Source organism: Poecilia reticulata, linkage group LG2, assembly GCF_000633615.1.
Source record: "Poecilia reticulata strain Guanapo linkage group LG2, Guppy_female_1.0+MT, whole genome shotgun sequence".
NCBI lineage: Eukaryota > Metazoa > Chordata > Actinopteri > Cyprinodontiformes > Poeciliidae > Poecilia > Poecilia reticulata.
Window position 1 is genome coordinate 5,167,118 of NC_024332.1, and position 13,323 is coordinate 5,180,440.

The following is a 13,323-nucleotide window of genomic DNA, read 5'->3' on the forward strand; positions in this document are numbered from 1 at the left end:
ATTTTCTTCATTTTTTGATTTATTTTACTCATTTTTTATTTATTTCACCCATTTATTTATTTATTTATTTATTTAATTTTGGCTGAAATGGCTCTCCATATTTGCTTGCATAGATTTACTTGTTGTATTGTTATGTGATTGTTCCACCAATAGAGGGAAGCAAAGTCAACTTTTCTCCCCGTTTTACCTTGCAGATTTTGGCCAGACCCATGAACCCCTTTGGTGTGGAGGGAGTTGTCTGACCCGACTCTAACCCTCTAAATACTTTGCTTTGCAAAATGCAAGATTTTACAGAAATAACGCCGGAATAAAAGAAAACTTTAAAATCAGATGGCTAATTCTTGGAATTAAATGATGATGATCTTGCTCTATGATGCAAATTTCAGCATCTCAGTACCACTCATTTATGAAGAAGCACAAGAAACTCAAAACACATGCAGTGAACCTGTTGTTGGAGTTCAGCTGCTTGAACAGTGCCGATGATGATGTAAGAGCATGTAAAGAATGAAGCTGGCTTTCATTACCGACCTGGCACTGCTTGACAGCGTCCCTGCATTTCCCCCGCAAGCTTCTCGCCCTTCTTTGAACTTATGAACTTCACGATCACGGCGAGGCATCTGAAGGGCGAGACGAGAAAGGGGAAGACGGTGAGCGGCAGAAAATGAGGCAAGTCCTGACGAGGAAACAAAAAAAGAAAAAAAAAATCAGGGTTTCTTTGTCGAAGTTTGGTCTTTTTTTTATTGGAACCACAATGAGTGAGTAGTCTCTAACTATTTGTTATAGAAAATTGGAGGTGTGCTCACCCGCGGCTCTACAAATTTGTCCACCCCCATGACCGTTTATTATACGTCAGTCACTCCACCCTGTTACCACCAAGCCAACAAACCACAAGGCCCTTTGGTTGTATATYTAAACACACATGTTAAAACTATGCAGAAAGTTGCAGATTTGAACTTTCAGCTTGATTTTCTTTATAAAGATAGATCCATACCATGAAGCATATGAAATCTATACTTGGTCAGGGCTCTTTTTGAGTRAACTACTGCATTGGTGTGACATTTARGCACTCTATAACTTTAATCCAGTCACATTTTTTCTTTCACWAAATTTTCTAATAAGTAAGCTGGGATACAGTCTATTTTTAATGGAAAATGAAGGAAAGCATCTGGTTTTGCTCGTCATGTGGCTTCTTTAAAGCTACACGACGAGCAGAGACAGAGGGCTGACAGTTCCCATTCTAATCAGTTCTTTTATGAAAACAGTAAATGTCAAAGCAGGAATTTACATTCAGTGCCATGAAAGGATGTGACAGTGAATCTGCTAAAGCCAGTTAACAAGGTCAGTTGCATTAATGGTAATTGAGAGTGTGTCTCACAAACTGCACGTCCTCCGCCTCAGAGTAGTTTTCAGCTGCGGTGCAACGAACCCGAATGGATTAGAGGAGCAGTAAAACAAGCGAGAGCGAAGGGAAGGATGTTGATCAACAAGAGGTGATGACATCAAGGCAGTCACCAGGGAGACGAAAGGTCAGGACCCCCAAGTCAGCTATTTTTTGGCTCAGAATAGAAGATGAGTCATGCCCGCATCATCACACGGACAGCCAATCAGGAGCGGAGGATCAGAGCAAGCGTCAGAAAATGAACAGCCAATCATTAATCGTTAGACTTAGATTCAAATAAAAGTCTTGAAACAGTGAATAAAGCAGATAAAATAAGAATTGAACATTTATTTTAGCAAATATATTTCTAAAGCGGGAATTTAGACTGAATTCAAGCATTGAGCAGAAAGCTTAAYGTGTTGACCTGAACATTTTCATTTTAACATCTGTTTTAAGTGACTTTATTCTATTTTTTATAGTTGAATGTTGTGCAGCATGAGTTGTTGGAAATTAGCTATATAAATAAAGTTGTATATCACAAGCATCTTGTGTGATATAAACACAAGATGCTTCAAAATTGCCTGGAAAAAATGTCTTTATGGAAAAAAATTATTTAATTCATTAAAATGACAAAATTATACCTAAATATCTACGAAATACATTTCAACTTCTGTGTATTTTCTCAAGTTATCCTTCTTTAAAGTTAAAATTTGTTTAAAGATCGAATAGTGTTCTGAAGTTCTTGACACAGATTCAGGAGAAATTTGCTCAAAGGATGATTTAAAATGCTACTGAAAGAATTCTGCAAACAGAAAAGCTCTAAGTGCCTGGTTTAGGTTTAAGCCCTTTCAYCAGCCTCCTGTCACACATCTGGTTTCCGAAGAACAGCTGTAAAAACTCACCTCCAACCAGCAAAAAGGAAAATTTACTGCATAGGTGATGAACAGCATTTATCAGCTGAACATACTTCAGAACAAGAATGAACTAGGAGATGATCCTGAAATCTCAGATATTTAGGTTCTTTTTTATATATATATATTCAGAGGATAACCAGAAATGGGACCCATTCAGGCATTATTAGGTCACGTTCCATATKTTGGGAAGGGTGAAAAACTGTTTTCAATCAGTAAAAGACAACTTCAATGAACATCTTTTCCAGGAAGGATCAGAAAACCTGATAAAATGGTCATAATCTGAAAAGTATGTGGCTGAGAAAACTCATCTATGCCTGTTGTTACTCCATCATAACAACCTCAGGATTTATTAGGTTCTACTGCAAATTGCTAAAGGTCACTTCRGTTATACAACACCGAGGTGTGTGTGGGAAAAGAAATAAGGACGCCTTGTCCCTTGGGCAGATACACCTTCGAAAGCCGATATGCGGAGGGTGAAACTAACCTGGGTAGAAGCGAAGAAGCGGGGAAATGGTTCACAAGATAAGAGTAGAAAGGAGAAAATGCGAGACTGAAAATGGAGACGATAACCTGAAGAGAAAARGCTAATTTTGAATCTTCTCTGACCCTTTTATGAACAATCTTGACAAGAATCATTTGATCTTGTCCTCGGTAAATCATCATAAACCAAATAAAACGCTAACAGGCTGTTAGCAACTTAAAAGTGGGTAAAAATGTACCTTTCATGCCTCGCAAACGTCACATTTTCAAGCTTCGTTACCGCTTCTCAGTTGGTTTTAGACCTGTACTTTGACTGGTCYATATTAGCTATTTGCCATGATAAGATTTAAACTTGKAGCTSGATATTTAGGGCCATGTTATTGTTGGAAGGTGAAACTCTTCACCAGTGTCGAGTGTTTTTCAGCATCTAGCAGAAAACATTTAGGAGTTTTACCTCATTTATCCYGTCCCAGATGCATTGACAACATGACATTYGTGGTTTGGTTGCATATTGTCTTATTGATCAAATCTATCTGATATGTAATCCTGAATGTACCTAGACGCACCTTTTCCTCCAGTGAGCAGCTCTGTGTGTGCAGGAAACAGTCAGTAACAGACAGCCAGCTCTTGCAATGATCAGAGCATGAACAGGAATATGTTGTTTCAGATTATTGTTTGACCTTTTAAGACTCACAGGCAGGAGTGTTGCCAAGGCGGCGTTGCTCTGCTCATTTCCAGCTGGGATTTGTTATGTTAAGAATCGATTCCATATGGAGAGAAATCTGTTCCAATATTAATAAAGGACTGAAGTGGTGTGAAGTATTGTAGCTCCATCTACAACGAGGAAAGAAATACATTGTGATACCTTGGACTTCAAAGGTATCACAATGTTGACAATCTTCAAGATTTATAGAGTATTTCAAATACAATGGGGATTTTTATAACCCATTGTTTGTACAGTGCAAAAACACAATATCTTATTAAGAAACTTTTCAGCAAGAAATATGAGTTYGTTTTAAGTCAATAATTTCTTAATATTGATGAAACAGTGCTTGTTCCATAGGCAGATTATTTCACTTTTAACATGGGAAAAATGTCTTGTTATAAGTGAAATGGAACAAGCACTTTTTAAAATCAATATTAAGTAATTACTGACTAAAAACAAGCTATTACATCTAGCTAAAAAGTTACTTTTGAGTTAGTTTTGTCTTATTTCAAGTCTGTAAGATATTTGGACATGCAACCCAGACAAAAAGGTAAGATTTTGTGTTTTTGCAGTAGGACAGAGACAAAGCTGCAGCAAACAAGTTTTGCAAAACACATAACCTTTGCAGAACATGAATATCTAGAATTAAACTTTCAACTCTTCTGGGTGATTTAGCTTGTCATGCGGTTGAACTTTAGCTCTTACATAAGGTCAACTCTTTGCAYTATAAATCTGGTGGTTGAAGAGCATCTAATAGCAAAATCTAGCGATCAGACTGTTGTTAAGCCTTTAACAACAGCATGAGGGATAAAGAAAATCTTTCTATTAAGTCATTCAGGTAAGTCTGGTTGCTTATGTCAAATGATAATTCACAAAATTACCATTTGTAAACTGAAATATGCTTAAAAAGCAGCGTAGAATATATTAAAACAAATCAAAGAAACATGTTTTGACGGATGAGTTCATTTGAGTTATTTATTGTCTAATTTTATCCTTTCTAATCTTGTTTAAAATGCAGCACATTATGATGGTAATCCAATATACAGAACTTCATGTTTTAACTTCAATTAGCTAAATGGTTCATTCGAAAATATTGCACAAGAAYGAACAAAAAAACATATCTATGCTAACAGCGTCTGTGGGCTAATGGATATTGATTATTGACTATATAGTGAACACAGGAAAGTCTCTAAATGTTCTACTGAACTTTATTTTAACAATTCTCTAACCATCTAGGGAACATTAGTTGAACATTACTTTAATTYTCCAGTGCATATTGGTTTTAGCTATTGCTTACCATTTAATTTTCATTCATCATGGCAATAAGATGATAAAAATGCTTAAAAGCTGCACAGCTTTAAGCATGTAGCTGAAACGGCTTCTTTCTTTCTGATTGGCCTTTCAGCCCATGTCAGTAAAGAACTCTCTAGCCAAGTTTCCATCAACGTTTTTTAAGCAGATTACAAAGTATTGCATTAAGAACTGTTGATAGCTCATCATATGGCCTATTTCTCAGTGCAACTCGGGTAAAACCGTTGTTAAASCCTTAATAGAGGAGTGATGTTGTGCTCACTCCCCGAAGGTGGAAATTCAGAAAGAGCAGGAGTTTTTAGAGACAGAAGCCCAATTTCAAKGCATTAAATTACAAAGAAAAATTTCTTTTAAGTCATGTTTTATGTCCGTATAGCATTTTTATTTCAACTGGATGTAGTTAATTGTGCTATAAAATGCCACTGTAAAATGCAYAATACTGCCCCTTTAAATACACCCACAATTGTGTATGYTTAATTCAAGTGTTATATTATTTGTGCTTTCCTAAAATTTGAATAAAATTGTAAAATTGGAGTATCTAGAATTCAAACTGTAAAGAAACAAAAACGAAAAAATCCGCTGAATTTAGCATATAGAAATAGTTTCGGTAATCCTAGTTTACTTAAAACTTCCTAAACTGACGCTACGGGGAGGGGTTACACTGAATAATCATTAGCGCACGCAAATAATTTGCAGGGGTGTTAAATATTTGACGTCAAGGGGCGGGGCTGTACTGAATATTCATCGGCGCGTGGCTGGGAGCGCACGCGAGCGGAGAGGAGGACAGATGACGACCGAGAGCGGCTCCGCTGCAGCGCGAGGAGGAGAGACGCGGAATGATGAGTAAATCATCACATTTTCACGTTTGACACCGAGACAAGTTGCTTCGGTTGGACTCAGCTCATCTCTCCGGCTGTAAATAAAGGAGGCTGGAGCCGTCTGAAAACAAACTGTTTTTAATTTTTAATGAGTTGATTTGAAGACTTTTCCCTGTCCATCTGTCTTTTAAGAGCAGCAGACAGACACAGACAGTCATTATGGAGTCTATCTTAGACAGTTTAACAGAGGAGAAACTCTATTCCTCCGGAGGAACCAACCTGTTGGACCTGGAGGAACTCAGCGACGGTGATTTCCTCACTAACGTGGTGAGTTGTGGGTCTAATTAGCTGATTGTCTGTGTGTCTTCCTGCTACGTTTGAATTAACGCTCCCCCCTCCAACCCCCCCCACCCCGCACAGACTGTTCCGCCCGGAACCGGACCTCATGAAGGGAGGTGGATTTACGAGATCCTGGCACACATCCGGGGTTCAGACCCGGTGCATATGTGTGTGTTTTATTGTGCAAACTAATAAGTGTGACTGGAAGCACCAGCTCAGGCAGGCGAGTTACTGGTTAACCTGTGTGTTCAACTGGCAGGTGCTGCTTTTTCCTGCAACAGTACACCTTTAGCATAATACAACAGTTTCAATTGAAAATCTGTATTTAAAGTCACAGTCAACAAAATCATCCTGACTGTTCCTTCTACTTTAAGTGATTATAGGTCTCTATAGACACTTTTGTGTATAATTCTTTTTTTTTTTTGCATATTTAATTTTATAACTGGAAATACGTAATACTTAATATATTTTTTGTTGTACAAGAACACGGACAAAACAGTTCATTAAGTCCAATTTTGCAAAATCCGACCAGAATCAATGTTCCTTCCAATTAATATGTAGAAAGTGATTCAATTCTACTCTGCAAAAATAAATAAATACAAATTTATCAAAATAAATGTTGCTCCCCACTAAAAATCTCTAAGCAACAATCTGGGATACAAAAACAAATAAATGAAAAGAACAAAAAACAAATTTCTTCTTCTACCAATTGTTGAATGGACGTTCTCAGTAGTGATATCTACTGTTTAAAATGACTACTGCCTAATGCAAAAGTATAATAGGCATCTCTGCTTCTTTTACGTCAGTGGGCGGAGCTAATTGACCTGAAATGGGTTTTCTGGGCAAGTTAACCAATCACATTAACCAAACCATAATCTTAAATTGTTTCGCAGTGTACGACAGGAAAGGATCCATGAAAAGTTCCTAAAAATAATTCCAATACTAATGAACGGGAAACACTTTAAATCATCCGAAGTTGTTGAAGGCTAACAGCTTTCAGCTATAATCAACATTTAAACTGAAAACGGGAGGCAAGACATTGAGCTGATCAATAATTATTCAGAGGATAAATATTTCTTTTACAGTTTTCAGAACATCACAATTTAAGTAAAAAATTTTTTTGACCAAAAGTTAACAGAGTACACATTTATCACATAGCCAGTTTATAGATCAGAGCACGGTCTTAATGCGTCAATTTCTCCATTAACCCCAATGTAATCAATAAATCAGGTTTTCTAATAAGGTCCACAAGGGTCATCCCACACTGGACACACATTTTGTTAATCTTCAGTGGAAATCTAGCAAAACTATCAATTTTAATGTTTTATTTGTTACTATTAAATCATACCAGGATTTTGGCTTTACATCAGCCTTTTCTATTTACACATTAAATTATGTTTATCCTACTTTTTAACTTATTAACTCTACATCTAAATATTGGATTAATAAATACAATATATTTTTAAAAAATTGGTTTCTGTTTTTTTTTCTGAAGTTATAACAGTATAAATGATTATTAGACTATCACATTAGGGTGCCTGATACATGAACAGAAACGGTACTTTTGCACAAACAGGATGTGTTTTTACAAAATTATGCTTTTTAATCGGTACAATCACCACACATGTTTGCTAATAATGAGAAAGCGCAGTTGTTTTTCTGCATGTACACACAGATTAAACTCAGATAATACCTCTAAACTGTGACACTGAAATKTATCCTTTCTCTACTTTGATCTGGTATAAAGTCATTACAAAAGTTTCACTAAGTTATAGTTTCAAAATCCCTAAAATTTAAAGTCCTTCTAATGAGATTTGAGGAAAAATACCGTTATGGACAGATTTCTCTCTCTTTAAAGTAGGACATCATAAGTAAAAGTAACAACATTATTATATGCATTTTTTTATATACTCAATATTGTTATGTCTTGTTTAAATTGATGATATCATGCTTTCAGAACATGCCATGCTTGGCCAAGCTTTGCGATCTTGATTAGTGACGTTAAGGTGGAAAGACTGAGAAGTGCTCCACACTGAGGGGTTAATGTCGGCAGGAATGTCTCAGTTTCCTATCCCTCATTCTCTCTTTTTCCACATTGTGTTCCCCAGACTTTTCTTTTTTTAAACAGAGCAAGTTTTTATTTTTTTTTAGGTAGTCCTCTATTCTAGTCAGTGAGTCAGCCATGCAGTCTGCTTGTGGTTTAAACCTCCCCTGTCTCCGTTCTAAATAAAGTTGTCCACTCTGCTGTGAAGCCACTAGSCTGGGCTGTACCACTGTGGAAATGGGAAACGATGGCTCACTATCAGTAATCCAGGACGATGTATTCCTGTCTGTCTCTTTTTATGTCAATTTGTGTTTGATAGAGGGAGACAAGGCTGTCCATCTGAGGACAATAACTAGTTCACTGCATATATACCACCAAATAAATGACTCCAAATCTGAAGTGATTTATTCATTACCAGCAATAACCCATGAAATAAGAAGTAAATCATCATTGCTTTGGATTTGTTAGAGACAAATACTGCAGCTAAGCAAGCAGTTATAGTAAATGACAAAGAACTGCTGATATCCAATTTACTTCTTAATAACCTCATATTGTTGAGGTTATTAACATAACCTTGCAGATTTGCTCAGGAAGAATTCAACATTATGTTACAMAGACTTAATTATTTATATTTGAACTGGAGAAATACAAATCAACAGGCCAGAAGATAGAATTTGACAACTTTCACTTGATGCCCTCTAATCTGGGCAAATGGCAGATAAAATACTGATAAATCAATTAGTTTAACTTTTCTGGGTATTAAATGCTTAAAAACTAAGTTCATCAACTATTTTCTGGTCCATAGATGCATGCAAGGCTTTGATGCATCAATGAGGATACACTTGTAATTCCTCCARTCCTTGTTGGATTCATAATACTAACAAGACACGGGCTGTTTTAAATTCTTTTTGATGTGTTATTGTCCAGAGGCAAAAACAGAGAAATTTGCCWAAATTATCTGGTAATTAGTATYGGCAAGAAAAAGGTCTGCAAACATTTCCAAATAGACAAGTTTGATGACAGATGGAGGTTGATGGCTCAATATGAAMAATCAAAACTACCTAAAACATACATTTCCCTTTTAGACAGCTCTGAGTTTATTATAAATATATCATTAATATGGTAAACTGTCTTCTTCCCACAGTAATAACTTCCACACTGAAGAGTGTTCTTGTTAGCACTGTCACTCATTGTTTAGCCTATTTCCATACATCATAACATGCCATGAAAATGTATTTGCCCCCTTTCAGATTGCCTCTTATGTCATYCTTAAATGTTTCAGAACAAAATAATTTTAATATCAGACAAACATTACCGAAATTTAGATGATCATACCAAAACAGCAAGGCAAACCAACCAACCTTTCACAGTAAAGTGCACACTAGCATCTTAATTAGTTTGAAGTTGTTGTTCAGAATGTTTCATATAATGCATACGCCTAAAATTGAAAGTTAATATTTGTGCTTTTATACCAGTCTTGAGCCCATTTCTTAGACTGAAAGCGCCTCAGTTCAGTTCAGGGGTTAATAAAGGTGTCCTGTGTGTTGAAGTGCAGCCTGGAGTCACAAACTTCCTGCTCTGTATTTTGCTTACCTTTTCCCAGTACAAGGTGTACCTGCATACTTATTCCCTCTGTGATGGAATTTATCTTACTGCATAAAAGAAGCTTATTTATCTTATTTATGTCATAATCTCTCAAAAATTTCAATGAAAGTACTTAAAGGTTAAGGGAAACGTGTTGATGCCTTCATTAGTAGACATTTGATGTGTTGTTTTGCATAGGAAAGAAATTGAAGAGAAAATAATCCTCAAAAATTTCCAGAACTTCCAGAAAATCCTCTTAATCCTCTTTCCTTTTGCAGAGTTATGCAGCATGCACTCGCGTTCTGCGCAGATGACACTTGAGAATAATTACTTTTTAGCTGGAAAATCATCTGTCTTTAGGTCATGATAAACGTCTGATTTTAATCAGCTGGAGCCGCAGGAGATTCAAGCTGTCAAGCGGACACTCTGTTCTGTTCTGCTCTCGCTCACTGTTGCATAGAAATACAGAGCCGGTTTTCTCCAGCAGTTAGCCACACACCCCTTTACACTTCATCCCTTTTACTTCATTAGTCTGCTCCATCTGCAAAATGGTCCTCTCATTTTCCATCTCTACTCTATTTTTACTCTATTTTATTTAATTCTACTCTCCATTCAGACCCTGCACTCCAGCTGTCAAGAGCCACACCCCCCCCCCTCATTTGCATGCCTGTATCCGATTGGCCGCTCAGCTGCCAGAAGGAATGTGTGCCGGCCTGCAGCACTGGTGTGTGAGAGAAGGAAAAATACCCTTCTACTCTTTTATTGGGAGCTATAACTGYTCACTTCTGGGTCACACACACAGTTAGAGTGTGTAGCTTAAGTTGAAGCAAAAGCAGCCACACGCCACAACATGAGGCCTTTTTTGTCTTAAATCTGGCAGCTGGAAATACAGATAATGACATGATGTTTTCAGCATTCAAAGAGGTGTGATATTGTTGTAAACTGGCAGGAAGATCAACCAATCGCAGGTGTTTAAATACATATAAATTCCTTTGAGTACAGAAAGAAAATACAATATCATTCAAAGGATTTGAGTTGCGAAAAACATTTCAAGTTAGAGAATAACTCATTTTAAGTGACAAATAAATGGGATTTGGAGTGCCCTTGTGGAACAACAACCAATATTAGTCGCTCTATTCTTGTTCCAAAATACTTTTATCTGTAAGAAAAAAATGTTGAAAGAATTCAGGGAATGTTCCAAATGGTTTTCCAAAGCTTAAAATAATGACACAATCTAGGAGTAATTTGGGGGAAAAAATTGCAGCTACACTGACTGAGCTATATTAGATTTCAAAAGAAAAGGTTTAAGTATGGTGACAGTGATGTTGTGGGCAGGAAGGATCTCCGGTAGCAGTCAGTCTTGCAACGAATCGGATGAGGCCTCTGACTAAAGACAGTTAGAGTATAATAGTCTCATGTCTGTCATGACATGTTAACAGCTCTTTAGTCAGGAAGTTACAATTGAGATTAAGAATCTCTTTTTTAATGGAATCCTGGCAGCAGAGATATTCCACAGTAATGGTCCTGAATGTAGGCAAGCACTGATAATCCACCTCATTTGATTTTGCTGCACCTTTTGTTATCTTGGCTTAAAAAGCTGAGCAGCGAGACATTGGAGTCAGGGATATGATTCTTGCATATCATAATCGATGGAAGAAATTGTTTGCTTTTCCTCCTTTGCTCTCAATACTTTGCCTCCTTTTCTTTGACTCTGGGATTTGGGGTCACAATTTAGGCATTATTTGAGCTACTGATATGCTAATTGACAACTGAATATTTCACACCAATAGAGGATATTTAGCATGTGCAATTGTTCTCAAGTGTGATGATTAGATGAAACGACGCATTGCTGAAACTGTGGCTCAGAGTGATGCTGCAGAAAGAGATCAACGAAGAAAATGGTTCCACAGAAAAAGGAAGAATGCTTCATAATACTGTTGAGCAATCACTACTTTAGATGCCTTGAGTTCAGGCGCTCGTGTTTCCAGGTTATATTTCATGCTGAAGTCAGGAGGGGGGAGAAAAAAAACACAATCGGCCAATTTTTTTTTTTACATAATCAGCAGGTCAAATCTAAAATATGGCTTTTTCGTTTTTCCTGTAAAGGCATACATCCAAACTGACATCGCTCCCTGTTTTTACCACTTTATCCTTTCAATATTACGACTTTAGTCTGGTAATGAGACTTTACTATCGTATTCCTATGACTGTATTATTGCAACATTGATTTTATTCTTGTAAAACAAAAACAAAAATCACAGACTGAGCCTTATATTTTTGGCGTAGAGTTCAGCTGAATTCAAAGTCAAAAATAAATAGAAGCTGTAAAACACGCTTATCAAACAAGATGGCCGCCCTGGGTATGCTGATATCACTCTGAACTACACATCTCTACTAATGTCTCAGTAATTTACTTTATTCCTGCTTTTCTTCATAAGAAAAATCTCATTTTCTCAAGTCTGGTCGCATATAAATCTGCTACTTTATGGGTACAGACATGCTGGAGGAACGCTTCACTCATTTCTGTTGGTCTCCATGGATTAAAACTCAACATATCTTTTCTTTTTCTTTACCTGAGCCAGTAAGAAGCAGCTAAATGAAAGGAGAGGGTTGAACACGGTTAATTACAGGCATAAAAGAGTCACTCTCTGCATTTATAATTACCTCGCGCATATATCTTCCCTAGCTCCCTTTGTGCGGTTTTACATTTCACATCCTTCATCTATAATGACACCCATGCTGAAGTAAGCTACAAAAAAAAAATACACCATTCAACACCAATTTTCTCCCTCTCCTGTGGAGAGAGGAGGTGTTTCAGGTAATAGTGGGTCCAGTCTGAACTGCATCTGCTCACACTGACAGACTTCTCAGAATGGTTTACATTGCAGATAAGCAAACAGTTACAAGGAAGACACTGCAACACTATCTTCCTGTTGCATTTCCCAGCACTGAATGCAAAACAACCGTCTGCTTGTTGACCTTACAAGATAAATAATTTGATGTTTTGACGCAATTCAGAAAGCAAGTCACTGAAGTGGTAAAAAAATGACTTCCTAAGGAAAAATATTCACACCCGGTGTGATGTTTTTGGTAGCTGTGCAGACTGCAGAGGAAGCCCTTTTGCTGCTGCACTAATTATAAGATCTGAGGAATGTTGGGGTCATTTTTAACCGTTGCTTCACAGCAGTGTGACGGTGCATGTCTGCTTTACCGCAACGTGAACATCTATCTGTGTTGCAGCTGGAGCCCAACACCCAGAACCTCACACGTAACTCGTTTAGACCCCTTGAACTTGTTCGGATTTTCTCACCAGGTTCTCAGTTTGGATCTCGCTGCACCTTCCACAATATTTTTAAATATATTGGAAGAAAGGCWKGTTTTAGCAAGTTTTTTTCTTCCTTTTTTTCCCCCCGTGGAATAATTYCATTGGTTTTGCATAAGAGAATGTCACTAAAAGTACCAGCAGCAACATATTTTTAAATCTATTTTTCTTGTCTGTATAGGTTAAAAACTGTCTCTTTAATATTTCCATTTAAAAAAAGCTAAGGTTTTATGCTTTTCTTTATTTTAAAGCCCAAAAATATAAATAAAGTAGTTATTTAAGAAAGCCAACACATTTCCAGGAGTGAATGTTTGTCAAATATTAAGCTATGTTACATTTTCAGCTCTATACAAGATTTTATAAGCCTCACTGAAGGTGAAAATGGCTCTTTGAATTGTAAAGGCCTTTGACTAGGCTGTTCCATCAT

The 13,323-nt window shown here is 36.9% G+C and overlaps 1 protein-coding gene across 2 annotated transcripts in view; it reads left to right on the top strand.

The window, feature by feature from the left end:
• The first annotated feature begins 5,557 nt into the window (after positions 1-5,557).
• Positions 5,558-13,323, top strand: part of creb3l1 (cAMP responsive element binding protein 3-like 1) — a 30,365-nt gene continuing 22,599 nt past the window's right edge. For both annotated transcript variants that reach the window (XM_008426617.2, XM_008426625.2), the window contains exon 1: positions 5,558-5,934. In XM_008426617.2, the coding sequence (XP_008424839.1) occupies positions 5,827-5,934 (108 nt within the window). In that variant the 5' untranslated portion in view covers positions 5,558-5,826. The remainder of the gene's footprint in view (positions 5,935-13,323) is intronic.